This window comes from Mchenga conophoros, linkage group LG15 (assembly GCF_057382185.1).
Source record: "Mchenga conophoros isolate Kocher_MC1m ecotype Shallow Benthic linkage group LG15, M_conophoros_male_GT1.1, whole genome shotgun sequence".
Taxonomy (NCBI): domain Eukaryota; kingdom Metazoa; phylum Chordata; class Actinopteri; order Cichliformes; family Cichlidae; genus Mchenga; species Mchenga conophoros.
This window is the reverse complement of record NC_140540.1, coordinates 17075851-17096479: the sequence shown is the minus strand read 5'-3', so window position 1 is coordinate 17096479 and position 20629 is coordinate 17075851. Positions and strand designations below refer to the sequence as shown.

The following is a 20629-nucleotide window of genomic DNA, read 5'->3' as shown; positions in this document are numbered from 1 at the left end:
GGGCTATACCTGTAACATGAGGAACCCTGCTCGACAACGCCAAATTGTTATGGAAATTTTAACAATGACCTGCAACAAACCAGGTGAGCGTTTTGAAATAGTTTAATAACATATTGCAATATGGAGAGAAACATCCCAGCCAAAACACTAGGATCATCTCTGAATTGTGGCCACCGCCCTTACATCTTATATACCCTATCACAGACACTCTTACACAAAGAACATTGAACAGAACATCATATATCTCTATACCTTCAGCCAAGCTCATCCTTGCCCCTCTCCCACTGTAAGAAAAGTTGTGACCACCCGTCACCTCCCTAAGAGCATGATGTCTGGAGATCTTCAAGGGGTTTTTAAATGTTGCTCACATGCTGTGTGCACATAAATTGCAAATGTCTGTTTCTGTTGAAGTAAACACAAACACAAACACACTACAAACACAGCACAGCAAAGCTTCATTAAAGTGTTAAGACTGATGTCTGGAGTGTGCTGAAGGTGAGGTTTTCTGTTGTCTTTTGTTTTTTGTTAAACAATATAACAAATATCAGTTATTAAAGTCTTTATTTGCCATCCCTGCACCAACTGATTAATCAACACTGTTAATCAGTTCTAGTGATCTGTCTGACCTTCATTCTCTTCACAAACCTTTGTGACCCTCTTTGAATACTGCGGCCTGTAGGTGTTGATGAGGATGCCGATGCCACACGGGACAAGGGTCAAGACCAACGATAAGATGATTTGAACATACGGGACAGCGTTCCGCACGCTGGGGAAACCCTTGCAGTAGATGTAGAGCAGGAGAGGCATCATACCCATAGCCAACAACATGGAGCAGGAAGTCATCACGATGCTGAAGGGAAAGACAAGGGTTATGATCACCTCAAATTAAATTTTTTATATAAATGTATTACAAGAATATAACTTCTCATGTGTACCTGAGGTTGATGTCCCCCTTTAGTGCCAGAGTCAATGTGTTGGAGAACTGTCCTCCAGGACAGCAGCCACAGACCAGAACACTCACAGCTGTTATATCACTCAACTGGAACCCCTGTAACACAAAATCACAATAACCTCTTACAGGGTGCCAGTAACAAGGTTTAACAGTGATACAAGTGCTGATCTGGTGTCAGTTATATTCTGGTACAGCAACACAAATTCAATTATATTGGGCCACTATGTATTATAGGGTGAAGAGCAAGAGTACTAAATGACACTGGAAAGAGAAATCAGATTTCCCTCATATTAGCTTCTCTTCATTAAATTCAGAATTGAATTTAAAATGATTTTCCTCACATAAAAAAATCATGAATAATCAGGCCCCTTTATATCATAAAGATCTTTATTACCCAAAATGAGAGCTCTTGTGAAGTATGCCGACAGCATGGAAAAAGAAAATGCTTTTTTTTTTTTTTTTAAATTGATTTATTTTAATATTAATCTTCTTTCTGGTTAAGTCAGTTTGTATAGTTTTCTTATTTTTATTATGAATCTCTTCAAAGATTTTGTGGGGAACTAACTTTATATGAAGTATTATTTCTAATCTTATTTAACATAATACCAACCTTAGCCAAGCAAAAGGCTGTAAGAGGCATGATCACATACTGGGACACAACTGCAATAGCCACCCCCTTAGGTTTCATGAGGTGATACTGGAAACAGAAGAAGGTAGAAAACTGATCAGAAATAATATCACTGGATATATAAACACACTTCAAAATGTTAAAAAGTTCATTTCAATTCAAAAAGGTAAACTTTCAGTTTTCTGTATTCATAGCAATAAGTATTATTCCAAAATCCTGTATCTGTAAATATTTGAAGATTTTATTCCAGTTTGAGTAAAAATAATCAGTCCTTCCTTCCTTCCTTACTTCCTTCCATTTCCTGATGCTTATCCAGGTTCAGGTCATGGGGCAGCAGTCGGAGCAGAGAAGCATAGTCTTGCCTCACTCTTGCCACCTATTCCGGCTCACTCAGGTGACACCTTGCCATTTCAAAGGCAGTATTGAATAAGTATTGAACACTTTACCAATTTGCTAAGTGAATATATTTCTAAAGGTGGTACTGACATCATTTCAAAGGCAGATGTCACTAACAACCCATCCAATCCACACAAAGAAATTTAAACCAGGCATATCCATAACTAACTAGTTTCCTTGGATCTGTGTTTGGGACGTCCACCCTTGTTTTATCGTCATCATCCTGGTAGATGACAGCAGATTTTCATCAACAATGTCCCGGTACATTTTTCCATTCATCCTTCCTTCAATTATATGAAGCATGCCAATGCCATATGCTGAAAAATACCCCCACTCCATGATGTTCCCACCTTCAAACTTCACTGTCGGTATGGTGATTTTAGGGTAATGTGCAGTGCCTTTTGACCTCCAAACATGGTGTGCATTACGGCATCCAAAGAGTTCTGTTTTGGTCTGACCAAATTATATTCCCCCGGTATTTCACAGATGTGTCTAAATTTTGTTCAGCAAACTTTGAACATGTTTCAAAATGCTTTCTCATCAGCAATGGAGTCTTGCTTCATGAGCATGCTTACAGACTATGGCGTTTTAATGCATTACGTATTGTTTTCTTTGAAACAATCGTACCTGCTGATTCCAGGTCTTTCTGTCCTTGACTCTTGGACTTGAACTCTTCTGATGTTTCTTTTCTCTCGTCTGTCTGGTAGCACCTGGTCATGTCCATTTTATGGTGAAATTGTGTTCTTTCCACTTCCAAATTATGGCCCGAATAGTGCTACACTGGAACCTTCGCTAGTTTAGACATTTATCTGTAACTAATGCCATCACTATGTTTTGGAACAATAAGGCTGCGAAGGTCTTGAGAAATCTTGTTGGTTTTACCCTTCATCTGATGTTTCTTGTGTGACACCTTGGTAATGAGACACCTTTTTATAGGCTTGGGACTGAAACTGCTGAAATTAGTTTGCATTAAGCGGCAGGATTGCTTTCTATTTACTGATTTCAGCTGGCGTAATGACTTTCCACAGCTTTTAGCAATTTTTTCAAGCTTTGTCACAATGCTTTTTTGCATATACACAAACCACATATACATTTGAATTCACTGCTGATCTTGGTCACCTTGATCTTAGACACCTCCATGGTGCATCCAAGTGAAACCATGTTGATGATGATTATGATTATAACCACTGCTGAAATGGCATCATTAAGAGCAGAGTTCACAGCAGGACGGTAAACCCAGGTGGTGTTTCCAATCGTCACATTGCGCCACAAATCTTGATGAGAGGTCAGGTTTGCTGTGTTGTTCATGGTGCCTTCAAATCAGAAGAAACAAGAGGTTCTGAGCTGTGAGTGAAAAACCACAAGTGGAGAAGAACAACAGAGAGCAGAGTAAGAGTTAAGTAGCAGAGGTGGGACCAAGTCATTGTTTTGCAAGTCTCAAGTAAGTCTCAAGTCTTTATCCTCAAGTCTCAAGTCAAGTCTCAAGTAATGTCAGGCAAGTCAGAGTCGAGTCTCAAGTCACTGGTGTAAAAGTCCGAGTAAAGTCACGAGTCTGAAATTTTGAATTTCAAGTCCTTTCGAGTCTTAAAAAAAAAAAAAGAAAAAATAATGTTGCAGTTATGCTAAATGTAAATATTAGACCATGTAATTTTAAAATCTGTGTTTTTCTCAACACATGACAAAATAGTGAACTTAGAAAATATACACAAATTGTGAAATTGTACCTCTTTAAAATGCAGCTCAATTAAACCTAGCTCCAAGAATAATTTTCACCGACAGTTCTGAGATAAGCTGCATGTTATTCTTGGATGCGCTTGTAGGACCAGCTTTAAAATCGCATGACAAAAATATCATACACATTAAAAAAAACTGCATCACCAACGTAGCCTGGACAACATTTGCTAGTTAGATGAAGTCAGCTATCTCATCTTAGCATATTTATATGCATATTTATAATCATACGGTTCTTGGAGTGAGTGCATACACTCATGAAGTTTAGTAACTTCAGGTCACTGCAACAAGCCCAGGTACAGTTTACCGACAGATGGGTGCAGGACCTTGAAATGCACCGTGTAGAAAGTAAAGACCATCGTACGTATCATAAGTTTACCAGTCTCACAAATTGTCGTCATGAATACACATTCCTTAACCGTTTATTAATAGGACCTTTGAGCTCAACGGTAATTAATTAGTAGTGGAAATAATTTCTGGTACCCATCACAGAAATGTAGCAGTGACAATAATATTGTATGCTGTAATCGCACTGGGCAATTAGTGATACAAAACAACTGTTTTATCCTGTGAATAAAAGTATATGTTTTTGTCAATGTACCATAATAACAGAAGCGAAACGCAATATTGTGTCAGGACAATTCACTATTTATGCACAATAAATAAAGGAGCATAGCGCGACAATTTCTGTTCAGCGCCAGACTTGCTTGTAACCTATATCACTAATTATGTTATGAAAATGACGTATTAACTACTAAAAAACACTACTGACCTTCGTGTAAATGCTTGGAGCAGACTAACCTGTGAGCTGGAGGGTTCTGGATATTTGATCTTTGAATGGCTGCGATCCAGGCCATCCGTCGCGTCTTTGTTACTTCGGAAACATGGCTTGAACAATTTCTCTTCAACGACGTAATCCGATAACAACCGATCTCTTTACCCGTCAGCTTCTCGTGGCTGTCATGCGACCGGCTATTGCAGTTAATAATACAACGGCTTCTTGACATTTTTGTGTTTCTTTTTATCGCTGTATAACTGATTTTAATTGAAAGCCTGCGTGCGCTAGTACCGCTTGCCACGAGTTCCCAGAATCCTTTGCGGTTCTACCCGTGAATGACGTCACATTTTCAATCTCTATATAATATGCATGTTAAATTTTATATTTGGGGTAAAATATCAAGTCTTTTCAAGTAAACCGGTTCAAGTCCAATTCAAGTCCCAAGTCATTGGTGTAAAAGTCCAAGTCAAGTCACAAGTCTTAGAACATTTTTTCAAGTCAAGTCTAAAGTCATAAAATTAATGACTCGAGTCTGACTCGAGTCCAAGTCATGTGACTCGAGTCCACACCTCTGTTAAGTAGAATACCAGCATCTTTGTTTGTTTACATTCTGTGCTCAGATTAAGTCAGTCCTTAAACTTAGTGAAGAAAACTTCTCTAGCAGGAAGTTCACACTCTGTCTTATTGAGATATCCTTACGATATAGATTCTGAGCTGTGGTAAGATAATTTTCAGATGCAGTTTGTTAAGCTGTATTTAAGTAATAGAAACTAAAGAAGCCAATAAATTGCTGAAATAAATGCAGAAAATTCATGTATATGTACTTTTGTTTGTTATGCTTGGTTTAATGTTCTGTCAAATCTGGCATATGTTACAGCACTGTAGTAAAGACTATTCAATACAGAGAATGATTTCACTTTAATTTGTCCAAAAAATAAATAAATAAATAAAACCACTTTAAAATCTCTGTGCGCTCTCTGTAAGAGTGTCACACCTGAATGCCCTCTAAGAACTTTGTGTTCAAATTGATCGAGTTTAAAGTTTAACAGCTGACACTTTGGGGATGAAACAATAACTGCAACAGTACACTCTGGACTACTTAAAACACATCTCATACTAGGATTAACTGGTTTCTGAAGCACTGGTCTTCTGCCTTTCTCTCAGGACCTGTGTTGTGTTTTGCCGTGATCATTTTTCTTACTCAAACACCCCGTTTTACATCAGCATGCACAGAGACTGAAGCAGGAAGCCCGTGTTAATAAACAAGATTGATACAGTAATTAGGGGTTTTATGGATAGCACTTTATAATACGGCTCGAAACTAAGGGGGAAATTCCTGTAATTAAATGAAATTCCAATGTGTTACATTTAAAATTATAATGTAATTGCACTTAAATACTTAAACGTAGGCAGACCAGAATAAAGGGTTTATGTTTTTACATGAACAAGGAAATAATAATACTGTAAGTAAACTTAAGTTGTGCATAAGTAATTTGAAGTATTCTCTAATTTCATGGTAATTTTGCAGAAAAACAAACAATATTTTCCTATCTTACTCTAAAAATATGTTGTATTTTCAATATGGCATTGGCCATATTATAAAATGGATTACTTTTGCCTTTTTACATCTTTATTTAATATTCATTACATTGATATGCATGTGATAAGGACTCCTTTAAGGGCTCGCAAAATCGCTAGCCCGACGTCCCGGGGCTAGCGATTTTTCCAGTCGGGCTGCCAAAATCTATCTCTGCCCTGCCCGTCGGGTTATCATAGGAAGGAAAAATATATGTCAATGCTTTTGCATTCTTTCAGAAATGTAGCTGGGTAATTATGTCATTGGCATCGGTGAGCCACTGTCAATATGTGACATATTGAGATCGCGTTTGAATTTGCACTAGTTTTTTGCTTTCACTTTGCAATCGCGCGAACTGTGTATAGAGAGCGACAGCACTGATCTGTGAGTGACGATAATTTGCGCACCAATTCCTCCGACATTGTCTTATCAATCATTAGCTTACTATGCAAACATGACAAGTGAAATCTCCCGCAGAAAGCTTAAACATGTGAGAGGTTGATCGTGCAGAAAATCGCTGAGCGTTATGTGAGTGCATGTGTAAAAGCAGCAGGATATATATTTTAGTCCTGCTGAGCCAAATAAGACAGGTCAGGGTGAAGAAGTGACCACAAAACAGAAAAGTTATGACAAATCAGACTATAAGGCAAAAAGAAAGTGCAGCTTTATGGTTTCTGTGACTGCAATATGACAAGCTAAATAACCAGGGCTGCACATAAGTGGTCCGCAGGTGCGCATTCGCTGTCAAAATAAAAAACGCGCACAAGATAAGAAGTTGCAATGCGTGTTTGTGTGCATAAGATTTTCAGGAGGAGGACAGACATTTGTTTAGAACTCTTAACGATGTCGAAGAAGCAAGCTCCTTTAAGTAATTACTTTGGTGTTCCTCCACCTCCAAAGAAATGTCAGAAGGAGTCCAAACCACAAAAGAAGCGCGTATTCTCGGAAAAGAGGTTGCAGGAGGTGAGCTGGCTTCAAACAAATGATGAATGCACAGTCAGTGGCGTGTCCAGCGGGGTGGCCTGGGGGGGCACAGGCCACCCCCCCAACCAGACTGGCCACCCCAGGTGCCACCCCAAAGGCAAAACAATAAAATTCAATCAAATATCAAATGTCCGATTATGTTTTCACGGTGAAGCTGAGATATCTGAGTGTAAGTGAATGCAGCATTGGCTTCTGCGCTACATCACGTTAGCAAAGGTAGGAGAGCCAAGCACGAAAGATGGCACAGCAGGAAACAATTTTTCGGTGAAAGAAAATGAGGACAGAATAAATGTCCCGGTAAGTAATATTAAGTTTGTTGAGTTTAGTAAACTTCGGTGAAATTAGAATACCAAGGAAAAAATAACACTTGAAGAATTATTGCAGCCGTCGAATATTTCAGACAGTAGGCTACTGAGGGCAGCTAACATAAGAGTTATGAGTTATAAGATATAATCTAAGTCGTAACATTGCTGTATGGAGCTGCAGATTTGGTTGCAGGTTAACATAGCTGGACTGGCCATCGGGCATACCGGGCATATGCCTGGTGACTTATTTTTTATTTTTTTTTGTAATGGCATGAACAATGAGAGGTGGTGGATTGGCCAGATGCAGGTCGATGTGTAAAAATAACTCAGTTGTTTGGTGGTGGCTATGACGGAGCTTCCACAGAGGCCAGCAGGTGGATGAGGGAAGGGGAGGCAGGAGGAGAGACCCGAGGCAGCCGCCAGTCCGAGTGTCAGGTGAACTGAACTTCAGGTAAGAAGTTATGACCTGCAGTCTATCTGGGTCAGATATAAACCAAGTTTAGGTGGAGTTTATTTTCGTTGTGCTGACTTTTTACCGTCAGTTGCAATAACTCGTACTGCGTTCTAGCCAGCTTGACGGAGTTTTTATACAGCTGGGTGGGTGCTATGATGTTACTGATAGTGAACTTTATTTTATTCATAAGTTTAGTTAGTAGAGTTGCCAATGGCTCCTTAAAAAATGGAATGGTCCCTCATTCAGAGAAAATATTACACGTTTCGTATTGAGCTGAGAAGAGACGCAGTTTGTCCCGGACTTTAGCTATAATGAAAAAAAGACACAAAGGAGTTATTCTGTCGTTATGCTGCACAGCTGCCTCTTCTTCTCTCATTCTCTCCCCCTGCCTCCCCTGTTGCTACTTCAATCATTAAACTGATCAATGATCAGCTGATCGGCTTTTCTCTCTTGTTTATTTATCGCCCACTTTGCGCCAGAAAGAGGAAACCAGCAGATGTCGCTCTAAACAACAGCAGCACGTTTAAGCTTGATCAGCTGTTGTTAGAATTTATTTAATATTAATTTCTAGTATCAGCTGATGTTTGTTGGAGCCACAGCTGTAAAGCTGCTGGTCATGATATCGGTTTGGTTATGTGATGAGAGGGAAACATGAAGATGAAACCAGGAGATGTCCTTACTGAATCATCAGAGCTGAACAGGTGATGGAGAAACAGGTTTACCTTTTAGTTCACATGAATGAGTTGAAGGGAAGTTATGAACTGTTTCTGAGAGACAAATAACACCAGGATCCTTTTCTAAGCAGCTGACAGCTGGTAACTCTAAATCTTACAACCAAAGTTTTTATTTGACGTAAAATGTATAGAAATCATACATATACCAACAAGACTGTGTACATCACTGTCACAACAGCATTTGTTTTCATTCAAAGGCTTTATGGCTTTAATACCTGGTGGGCCGGTCTCTAGTCAAAATGCCCGATTTTCTGTCCCAGTCCAGCCCTGCAGGTTAATACTGGCAGTGTCACCATGCCAGCTGACTGTATTTCATCATCAGCCAGTGTTGTTCTTTATCAATATTACCAAAGTTGACCATAAGCCAGCATAGAAAGTATTTACTTGCTTTCAGGTTTTATTCAAATGTTAGTCTTTTCAGTTGTTTCTCCACTTTTTTCCTGTTTCAAAATCAAACACCAGTTTGTGAGAAGATTATCTTCTTTTTTTAACAGGCAGATAAAGTTTTGCATTGGCTAATTTGTCAATTGTTTGTTACAAATGTTCATATTTTAATATTAAAAATGTTTTTGCCCAAAACATATGTGAACTATATGTCAGTAAAAATACTATGCAAATATTGCTGTCCTTGACTGCTGAGTAAACACTGACAAAGCACTGATTGTATCTCTTGTACTTTATCAACGCAGTATCTAAAAACTTTGCACCGTAGTGGTTAAAATCTCATTCTAATAAGAGTTAAAAGCGCATTCAGTTATTAGGTTTACAGGATTATTGAATTATGGTTAACGGTTGGTAGAATTTTTTTTTAAACATTATCTGCCAATTACATCTGCCACCCTTCTCCAAATCTGTGCCCCTACCTGGCCCCCCCAACAAAAAATTTCTAGACACGCCACTGCGCACAGTGATGTGGTGCAGAATGTGTCGTGAAAATCCCACTCTAGCGGACAAAAACAGTGACTTTTATATGGACACAAACGCGCGTTGCAACTTCTTATCTGGTGCGCGTCTTTTATTTTGACAGCGAATGCGCACATGCGGACCACTTATGTGCACTCGTGTAAATAACATAATGTTCTGCCAGGTGTGTTGTTGGTTTTCCCTCGATTTCTGAGTCGACAAGCGCCTTTCTTACTGGGACCAGTAATTTTAAGAAAGGCCCCCATTAGAACCCATGAGAAATGCAAGAAACGCATTATTGCTCAGTCTGCAATATCTTTCCCAGAACAAACACCAATTGCAAATAACATACTAAAAATAAACCTGAAAAATCTGTTTAGAACAGCGCACTATGTTGCAAAGAGTGAACTACCACTGGCAAAATTTAGCAGTCTTTGCAAACTTCAAAAAGCAAATGGCCTCGATCTTGGTTCCACTTGCCTCCACGTGACTTCAGTGGAAATTTCAAATTCAGAATCTGACACAGACTGATTCATGTTCTACACAGTTGTTAGGGAGTTTTTATTGTTTTACTTGCTTATGCTTCAAAAGTTATGTTACACATATTTCACCAGACACAGTTTTCTGTTGAAACAGGAAGCTGACCCTGTGACACTGACAAGAGACCAGTACAGAAATACATATCCGCAGAAGTTGACTTGCATTATATTATCCTTAGAAATTGACTTGCAACACACATACTTTGTGACACACACACACACACACAGACAGCATCAGGACCTGTGTAACAGGAAATGTGATTATATTTGCATATTGACGACGTAACCTATAAAAATAAACGAATACTGCAGTTCGGTGTGATTCGCTCTGAGCTTTTCACCCGTGCAGCACGTTAACCTACACAAGTGTCTCAGTGTTGATTATTCACCTGACTGTTTGTTAACTGTAAATCACTGACAACAGTTCTTATAAGTTCATAGAAATTTCTGTTCAATTAGAACCAAGTATTTGAGTTGATGATTGTAATTTTTATACAATGTTGTAATTTGTGTTTCAACAATTTTTTGATTGTTTTGTTTCCGTTACAATATTATACTTTAATGTATAATATTGTAAAGGAAACAAAGCAGGAAACAAAACATCAATCAAAAAATTGCTCTTTTTTATTCCGGCTACTTAAATTTATTTTGGGCTACCAAAAACTGAAGAGTCCCTGCCCAAAGGGCTACCAGGGATTTTGAAATTTTGCAAGCCTTGCCTTTCCCTTACCAACTTTTAAGAAAAAATAAATACCATGTAAATTTGCTGGGTTACATCACCTTATAATGATGGAGCCAAGTCTAATTTAACTCGATGTTTTTTACAATCACTGTTCAAACATAACCTTCAAAACAAGGGTCTCATTTTCTGCAAAATACCAGCAAGTTAAGGAAGGTTGATACATAATACAGCCCACATCTCAAAAAGTACAGAGCATTTACACAAGAAATTATGCAGTACTTACAGTATAAGTATTTGTTTTTCCTGTAAAAGCCTGACTTGTTACTCCCTTATTGTAGCATTCCTACTTTTTTCCACTGTCATTTCAAATACAAGAAGCGAAGAAGAGTAATGATAGATTATGAGAGTTTGGCTATGTGAAAATGTTCAAGAAAAGAAGTCAAGATGGAACAAGGTGATGTTTTAGTAAAATTAATTTTAGGAGTTAATTTAGGATAAAAACTATAGCTGTCGAAATTAACGTGTTAATTGCGATAATTAAATTTTGGAATTAATTACGTTAGAATATTTAACTATTTAGCGCAACACGCAGATAAGTCGCTCCCATAATTCCACTTGATTTGTTTACCGCGCCACTGAAAATGGAGAAGCAGGAACAGGATGGCCTTCTGGATGGGGAATTTAAATACAAGAAGAACATAGATGGGACAATAAACAAACGCGTTGTAATTTGCACTCACTGTAGTAAAGAGTTTCAATTTCACCGTTCAAATTCGACCTTAAAATACCACCTTAATGCCAAACACGCGTTTGTCGGGGCAGCAGCTTCACCCGGCCTGCGTCAGACCACTCTTAGTGAACGCAGGCCACTCGGTAAGTCTTCTTTGGACAAACTGACCGACAATATAGCCAAATAGATAGCAAAGGACTGTAGACCGCTAAGCATTGTGGAGGACAAGGGCTTTGCAGATGTTTTAAAGGTTGCATCTCAGGACGCGTCCTACAAGCCCCCAGCGAGAAGCACAATAACAATTCGAATCCACGAACTGTATGAAACGGAGAAAAAGAAAAAAGAAGAGGCTCTAGTTCACACAGAATGCGTGGCTCTGACAGGAGACCACTGGACATCATTGACTAATGACAATTACCTGGGAGTTAATGCGCATTTAATCACTGAAGCCTGGGGTCTGACATCCTTTGCGCTGACTATAATGAAAACGGAAGAGCGGCACTTTGCGGAGGCTTGTGCAGAGCAGTTCCAGACTGTTGCTCGCAGGTGGAGAATTGAGGAGAAGGTGACAACAGTAGGCACGGACAGTGCGCGCAATATGATCACCGCGGCTCGCATCATGCCATTCAATCACATGCCGTGTACCGCGCACATTCTACAGAGATGCATCACAGTGAGTCTCGCAGACAGTGGCTTTGTCACAGTGAGTCTCGCAGACAGTGGCTTTGTCACTGCGCTGGCCAAATGCCGCAAAATTGTTGGCCATTTTAAGCACAGCCCAGCAAACACAGCAGAGCTGAACGCAGAGCAGGTGTCACTGGGGCGCAAGCAGGAGCCGTTGGCCCAGGACGTGCCTACGCGCTGGAACTCCACGCTGGAGATGGTGAAGCGCTTGATCCGCAACCAAACTGCAGTAACCGCGACTCTGGATAAACAAAAGCATAAACTTGTCCTCCTGACGCCTCCAGAGTGGGACAAACTCCAGAGACTGGAGACACTTCTAGAGCCCTGCAGGTGAGCCTGTCATTGTGACCATAATTGTAGGTTTAGATTAAATGTATCAAACATACATCTTAAATCAGTTTTGTTATTATGAAAATGTCTTATTTAAAAAATAAATGAAATCAAATATTTTATTAATATTACCTAGTATTAAAAAGCTTTTTTTAATTTGCTGTCTTATCTGTGTGTGTGTGTGTGTGTGTGTGTGTGTGTGTGTGTGTGTGTGTGTGTGTGTGTGTGTGTGTGTGTGTGTGTGTGTGTGTGTGTGTGTTTGTTTTTCGTTTTAGGAGGACAATTTTCAAGACAAATCAAAGAGCTATGAGGACCCTCTGTTACAGGAGGACATTTTGCTGTCCTCATAAAATTGACCTTTTAAAATGGTTTCTGGGCATGTTTTAATACCCAAAAAGTGTTTTTCTCAAAAGTCTTTGTAAACCAAAAACTTGACATATGTTGTATATTTGTGTGTCCGCCACTGCCCCCTGTCGGTTGGAGTTGTCCCTGCATGCCGCACACACAAGCGCGGGAAATTATACACGAGCGCGGGACATTATACACATGGCGCGAAATTGGAAGCTGCGCATGCGCATTTTAACATTACCCATTTAGACCATTGATATTTACATCAATGATTTAGACTGACTGATTGGGCGCTTCTTATTCATCCATCAATTTTGGCAGAGTTTTGACACGCTTTGGAGAAAAGGTAAGAAGGTAATTATAAAACTTTTAAAAGACGGGCGTTCTGACAGACACAGTGCTTCAGAGTAGGCACAGCCGTGGTGAGGCGGCAGGTGAGGGAACGACGAGGTACGGTGGAAAGCATACGGCGGAGAGCGCACCGCGGGGACCGGACCACAACGAGGTGAGGACGGCGGAGCGGGCCGGAGCACGCGGAACGGTTCACGGAGGTCACAGCAACACGCGGGGCGGGGATTCCCGGACTGTCCCAGGGTTATTTTTACCCTGGCCTAATCTCATCACTTGTTTCAAGGTAAGAAATTACACAAGTGTGTGATGTTTCACTGAGTTTGAAAGAAGGCCTTTTTCACGACAAGATCACTTGTTTAATGTAAAATGGCTGCTACTGCTATTAGATGATCTTTGCCCAAATACCAAGGAAACATTGGAAGGCAAATACAAATAAACTCTTGTAGATTTATGAAATTAAATTGAGACAGTATTGGTGTCACTCTGCACACATTTGTTTATAAAATATTGTAAAAAAAAAAACATTTGTTTTGCTCTTATAGTTGTGTTGATGAAGCACATGATTCCTGAGAGATCTAAAGCTTAGTTTGACAGACAGGTTTAGGCTAAGTCAGAGTTAGGCTTTAGTTAAATTAGGACATTTAAGTATCTTTAATATCTGCAAGTGCATGCTTTCTGTTAAAACAACTCAGACATCAGCCTTGTCTGTGTCTGTTATGTGAATGTAATGAAAGCATAGAACTCAATTGAAACAGTTTCAGTATCCATGCTATTAGTGAAATAAGAAAAATTGGGTGGAGCATGTGTTACAGGCCTTCGATGGGGTCTGTTTTTAAACTGTTTTTTTAACAGAAAAGCAGAGACAGGAGACATCAGTTGTGTTCGGTCTGCAGGCTCTTCCTCGTCTGAGGCCGAGACGCGTTGCAACAGCCTATCGCACTCACCACTATCTCCCCCTTGTGGCAATGCCACGCAATTACATTGTCCATAACGCTAAATGAAAAGTGCAATACCACCATAAAATCAGGTCTTTTACATCAAAACAATCCACAAAAAAATTACAATTGTGACCATACACTTGTGGGCGTCACACACTCCCCAACAAAAAGAAAATGGCTCCTGACATTTAACCTCTTACCCTCTAAAACTCATTATACTCATTATTCAAACAGCTCAAATCACATCCCCTTCCCACATACCCACATTCCTTGTGTACTAACATGTATAGATTGGGCAGTTATAATATACAGGGAAGGTGCCTGGGTGTGCACAGTGAGATGTTGGAATGCGATATGGCACTAGGGGGAAGTAAGGTAACAGGGGATATGGTGGCATGGTGTAGTGTGTTGTGTTTGGCGACTCGTGCACTTCAGCACAACTGACTGATGGATGCACCCGGAGAGAGGGCTGGCCAAGGGTGTCATATGTGAAATGTGTAACAGGCCGTCGTTCTCTAGTAGACCTTCTTAGAACTGATTCATTAGTCGGCGGGGCCACGTTAGGTGTATACTGTGCCCTTTCTGAAAGCGGCAGTCCAACTTCTCCTTCGTCGACTGTGAAAGGCACTTCAGTGACTCCTGATTCCTGTACCCTCTCATGTTCCTCCTCTCCCATGTCGTTGTCAAGTTCAGTGCTTTGGTGTCCACCATCTTGTTCCATTCCTTGTTCCCTCAATTCATCTGTTGCTTCTGTTGGCTGAGGTGCTCCACAGTTGACCACTCTGCTGAACTCAGCTGTTCCTCTTGGGGGTCCAACAGTATGGTTACAGGTATGTAGTGCATCCTCTTTGTTCCCACTTCTCAAATCATACCTCAACTCATAATACATGGAACTCTCATCCTCATCGGAGCTTGCGTCAGAGTGGGGTTGAAACTCTGTCTCTCCTTGAGCTGGTTTTGGTTTCTTTTTCTTGACGGCGGATGGCCCGTCCCCCTTATCTACAGCAGGCAAGTCCACAGGAAGCTCATTGACAAGATGCAATAGATTGCGATGCAGAACACGCACTTTCTTCCCCTTTGCCTCTGAGGTCACTCTGTACACTGGGCTGTCATTGATCTGTTCCTTCACCACATAAATGGTGTTCTCCCAGTAGGACCTTAACTTGCCAGGACCACCCCTCTCAGTCAGGTTCCGCACTAGTACTCTGTCTCCAGGTTGGAGTACCACTCCTTTCAAATGCCGGTCATAGTGTTTCTTTCCACGATCACTTGACTTTTGGCTGTTTCCAGATGCAATCCTGTAAGCCTCAGTCATTCGTTCTTTCCATTTCTCAGCATAACCTCTTGCAGTTTGTGGCTCTCCATCAGTAACCAACTTGAACAGGAGGTCTACTGGCATTCGTGGATGTCGACCAAAAAGCAGAAAGAATGGCGAGTAACCCGTTGCTTCATGGCGAGTGCAATTGTACGCATGAACCATCTGTGGGAGATATTCTCTCCATCTTTCTTTTTTTTCTTCACTCAGGGTCCTCAGCATCTGCAAGATGGTACGATTAAAGCGTTCAGCTGGGTTGCCCTGAGGGTGGTACGGAGTTGTTCGAGAGTGCCCCACATTGCTCAACTGTTGTAGAGTCCGGAAAAGCTCGTTCTCGAACTCCCGCCCCTGATCATGGTGCAGCCTTAAAGGGTAGCCAAACCTGGGGATATAATCACTGAAAATCCTTTCAGCTGCAGTTTTGCCACTCTTGTTGCGGGTTGGATAGGCCTGGGCATACCTAGTAAAGTGGTCTACCACAACTAGGATATACTGATATCCGCCCCTGCTTGGCTCTAAGTGGAGGTAATCAACTGAAACCAATTCCATTGGTGAGCTTGTGGTAATGCTGGACATGGGAGCTCGGACATGTGTCACCGGTTTCTTCTGTTTGATGCACGGACACTGCCGGGTGACATAGGCTTCGATGTCTCGCCTCATGTATGGCCAGTAGAACCGTTGCCTCGCCAGGCTGAGAACTCTTTCTACCCCGACATGCCCCATGTCATCATGCAGATGTTTCAGGACCAGGGATTTGAAGCTAGCTGGTAAGACTAGTTGGCGCTTTTCTGCAGTCTTACGATACAGAACTCCGTCTTCTAAGCTCAGCTTTGTCCACTCATGCATCATTTTCCTTGCCGGACCTCTCACATTCCGTCTCATGTCATCTGTCAGCTTTTGATCTGAGTCTTTCATTTTCATGATCTCACCTATCGCAGGATCTGCTCTTTGAGCCCTTTGTAGTTCATCCAAATTGATGGGCGTGACCATTTCTTGGATTACTGGTTCAAGCTGGTCACCTTGCGCTAAAACCAGAGCAGCGATCCATGCGACATCTCCATGCTTGCCTGCTCCACATCCCTCCCAAGTAGCGGCAACAGCTTCTTTGGAGAGCTCTTTTGTACATTCAGTGACGTATCTGTCAATGTCAAGGGGACTCCTCGACAGGGTGTCTGCGTCAACATTTACTTTGCCAGGTCTGTACCTTATATCAAACCTGAAATCTGATAGCTCTCCCACCCATCTGAACCCAACCGCATTCAACTTGGCGGTACTCATGACATAAGTTAAGGGATTGTTGTCTGTGTAGATGGTAAAATACGGGGCATAGAACACGTAATCCCTGAACTTCTCGCAGACAGCCCACTTGAGGGCGAGAAACTCAAGCTTGCCCGAGTGGAGTCTGTAATTCTTTTCAGCCGGTGTCAGTGTTCGGGAGCCGTATCCAATCACTCTTAGCTTCCCACTCTGATGTTGGTAGAGAACGGCCCCAAGTCCTTTATCAGATGCGTCTGTATGAAGGACAAAGGGAAGCTCAAAATCCGGGTAGGCAAGTACAGGGGGGTTTACCAACATATCAATCAACTTACACAGTGCACCCTGGTGCTTCTCTGCCCACTCAACTGGTGTTTTGGATGGTAACTGTGCGCCTTTCCCCTTCTGTCCTGTAACCTTCCCCAGAAGATGCTCCTCTTTGGTTTTCTTGGGTTGCAAAAGCTCATAGATGGGTTTTGCTATTCTCGAGAAATCCTGGATATATGAGCGATAGTAACTCAGGAACCCAGCAATCCTCCTCACATCTCCCACTGTGGCAGGTGTCTCCTTTTTCAGGGCGTACACTGCCTCGAGATCTTTTGGGTCAATGCGTACTCCTTCAGCTGACACTAAGCGCCCAACATACCTCACTTCTCTTTTAAATAGGTCACATTTTGTCGGCCGGAGTTTGACTCCGTAGTTCTGCAGGGCTCTCAAGACTTTCCTCAGCCCTTCCACATGTTCCTCAAAAGTCTTGGCGTAGCACAAGATGTCATCCAAGTATGGAATGCAGCACTCATCCCGAAGGGGAGCCAGCATTTCTTCCATACTGCGTTGGAATGCAGCAGGTGCGTTGGTAAGACCGAAGGGAATTCGCACCCATTCATAAAGGCCCCAGGGGGTGATGAATGCAGTCAGATGGCGGGATCCTTCTGCTATAAAGCCCTGGTGATAGGCTTTTCCCTGGTCCAAAATGGAGAACCAGTTGTACCCTCCCAAGGTGTCAATGAGGTCCTGGATTCTTGGTAATGGGTGGCGATCAGGTACTGTGCGCTGGTTCAGGAGACGGTAGTCGATACAGAGCCTTAGGGAGCCATCCTTTTTCCGCACGCAAACTATTGGCGCAGAGTAAGGGGATCTAGACTTTACAATCCATCCTCTTGCCAAGAGGTCCTCAATATACTCTTTAACCTCCTTATAGAGGGGTTTTGGAATTGAGGTGTACGATTTCTGAATTGGGGTTGTGTCTTTGAGTGTTATTGTCATTTCCAAGCTGGGAATGCACCCCATGTCATTCTCATCACGTGCAAAAGCCCCTGACTCTTCCCTTAACATTTTCTTGGCAACAGTCTGTTGGTCTTCAGTCAGGTGACTAACATCAACAGGTGGATCCCATTCCTGTGTTGCTTGATCTTCACCGCACTGCTGGGGTATTTGAGATACATCAGGGTCGACATCTTGAGTCACTTTGGGCTCACCGAGGTTTGGTAAGTCAGTTTGTACGACTCCTGCTATTGGTTCAATAGTTCCAAGGGCTGCTCTGCCGGTGAGGGTCACATCATGCTTAGTGTGATTGCCAATAGGTACTTTGACATATGGGACTCTGGCATCACAAACTGTGAGGAGGCTGTTGCCAATATCAAGCTGTTGCAGTTGTGGGTTGCTCTCAGTTGGTTCAAAGAGCACGAGGGGGTTGGACATGTCAACTGTAGAGGAGACTTTACACTTAACATACTTAACTTGACCAGCCGGGATTACTACATCATACAGGCCCACTTTCAGGACACTCTGGCTGACCACGTTATCACTGGTAAGCTTGGTCTGGATGAAGTTGACCAGTGCCGTCGCGGTGTCATCCTGGAGGTTCATCGCGCTGCGCAGGAGGCTCACAATGGTGGGTATGAGGTTTGTACTAGCATTTGGCCCCAGTATCAGCTGTTCAATTACATTGAAACCAATCAGGGGGCAGTCCATGGGCACACTGCTTACTAAAAAGGGGACTTGTACAGTCAAGTTTGGGTCACTATTCTCTGGGAGACTCACCATCACGCCCACCCAGCCGTCGTAGGGTAATGGCTGGCCATTAACACCAAGCACACTAAGAGCCTTATCTCCAATAAGTTCTGTCAGTGGCCGGAGTTTGTGGTCAGAGAGGTAGGTTTTTGCCCACTGGCGATCAATGAGACTCACTTGTGCACCTGTGTCCAATAAACAGTCCACTGCAAAGCTATGAATGTAACACTTGATTTTACATTTTTTCCCAACAAGCTGTGCCACTCTCTCACTTGCCCCTGTGTCTGCATTTTTCGTTGGAAGGGTCGCCCAACTACTTCTGACATGAGCAAACTCTTCTGAGCACATACCTCGTGATTTTGGGTCTGGCTGTCCACTGGTTCTGGGAGTGTGTGTATCAGCCGAAGGCCAACTAGAGCTTCTGGGTTGGCTTCGTTTGAGACATCCCACTGCCCTGTGACCTGTCTCCCCACAGATAAAACAATGAGTGCATGAAGTAGCCCCACTTTCAATACACTTGGGACAGCCATACTGTTTTGCAGTTTGTCTGGGCTTCTGCTTTGGGTGTGCACACTGACAAGTGGGTTCACGAGCCTGACTGGCTGTGAGAGACTCAACCACTTTGGTCAGGGTTTCCACCTTCGCAGCCAGCTCTTCTATGACTTTATTCTTACTCTTAGATTTACAGTCAGTCATTTCAGTGTCTTTGGCAGGTTCAAGTTGAGCAGTATGAGCATGTGTTACCTTTTGTCGAGTGGAATATCCCAGTCTTCGCTGTCGCTCACTCTCTTCGCTTGACACTTTGTTCACTTGCCTTATCAAGGCTTCATCTGACACACTGTAGTCTGATAGTAGTGGCTTGAGTTCATTACGAATGTCACTATATTTTGGTAGAAGACCTTGATGAATGGTGCGTAGAAATACATTTTGGATCGTACGTGTCTCATACGCAACGTCCATGTTATCCTGCCTGGATGCAAACATGACTTTCTGCTTCAGTCCAATCATCCTGTAGAGGAACTGTTGTGGAGTTTCATGGTCATGTTGCTTAGTGCTCAACAATTCCTGAAATAACTCACTCCCACTCTTCTCACTCAGGTGTGAACGTAGTAAGCTTTTGAGTTCAATGAGGGTCAAGTCATCTTTACTGATCAACATGTCCTTAAACTGTCCAGGCTTGATAATACGGAGCACACCTTGAATGATCTCTCCCTCTGTGTGCTTCACCTTGAGCCCCTCCTCAATCTGCTTACACAGTCCATGGTAGCTAATGTCAGATGCAATGTCCCCAACCTGACCACCATGTACTTTAAACTCTCTGCGTTGCAAAAATGGCAGGTCTCTTAGGGAAACCATGTGATCAGGCTTAGATTGTCGCATGTCTGTGGTGGAGCGGCTGTTTGTCACGCTCTCAGCTCGAGGCTGGAGTGACTGTGTAATAGTGGGGGTGGGTGTGTCTTGTGTTGCAGATGTCACTTGTAAATCTGCTAACTTTTTACCAAGTGCCTCGTAGTTAGCCTTTAGCATTTCATACTCTGTTATTTGTGGATTAACAGACTCAAGAGGCAATATAGCTGAGGTAAGTACATCACTCTGTTCCGGGTGCTTAAGTGTTGTGAGAGTAACAACATTTTCCTCTGAGACTACAGGGTGAGATACTTCAGCGGCATGACTATCAATGAGATGAATAATAGCATCTTTCAACAGCAGTAGGTGTGAAAACCCCTGATCCTCTAAGTCAAGCAATGTCTTACAGCGTAGATAAGCACAAACATAATCAAAACAACTTTCCTCATCACCACGTCTTACACTTGCGGGGTCCACATCAGGTACTGGTGTGATGTTTGTAGCAATCTGGAAGAGTTCCTCTGCTGTCAGTGCATAAAGACTCTTTCTGATCTGCCAAGCCAGTTCTTTTCTTTCACTGTCCTCCATTCTGTGTCTTTTGGCTAGCACTCCTCACAGTGCAGTCAGCTCAAACACGCAGCCCGTCACCTCTCCAGC

The 20629-nt window shown here is 42.2% G+C and overlaps 1 protein-coding gene across 2 annotated transcripts in view; it reads right to left on the bottom strand.

The window, feature by feature from the left end:
* Positions 1-487: 487 nt before the first annotated feature.
* Positions 488-20629, bottom strand: part of LOC146558136 (hepatic sodium/bile acid cotransporter-like) — a 37494-nt gene continuing 17352 nt past the window's right edge. Inside the window, exons 2-5 of one of the 2 annotated variants that reach the window (XM_085247423.1) lie at positions 3096-3320; positions 1563-1649; positions 936-1048; positions 488-850 (exon numbers count right to left, since the gene is read on the bottom strand). In XM_085247423.1, the coding sequence (XP_085103549.1) occupies positions 610-850; positions 936-1048; positions 1563-1649; positions 3096-3284 (630 nt within the window). In that variant the 5' untranslated portion in view covers positions 3285-3320 and the 3' untranslated portion in view covers positions 488-609. The remainder of the gene's footprint in view (positions 851-935; positions 1049-1562; positions 1650-3095; positions 3321-20629) is intronic. The other variant, XM_085247424.1, reaches the window with a different exon arrangement.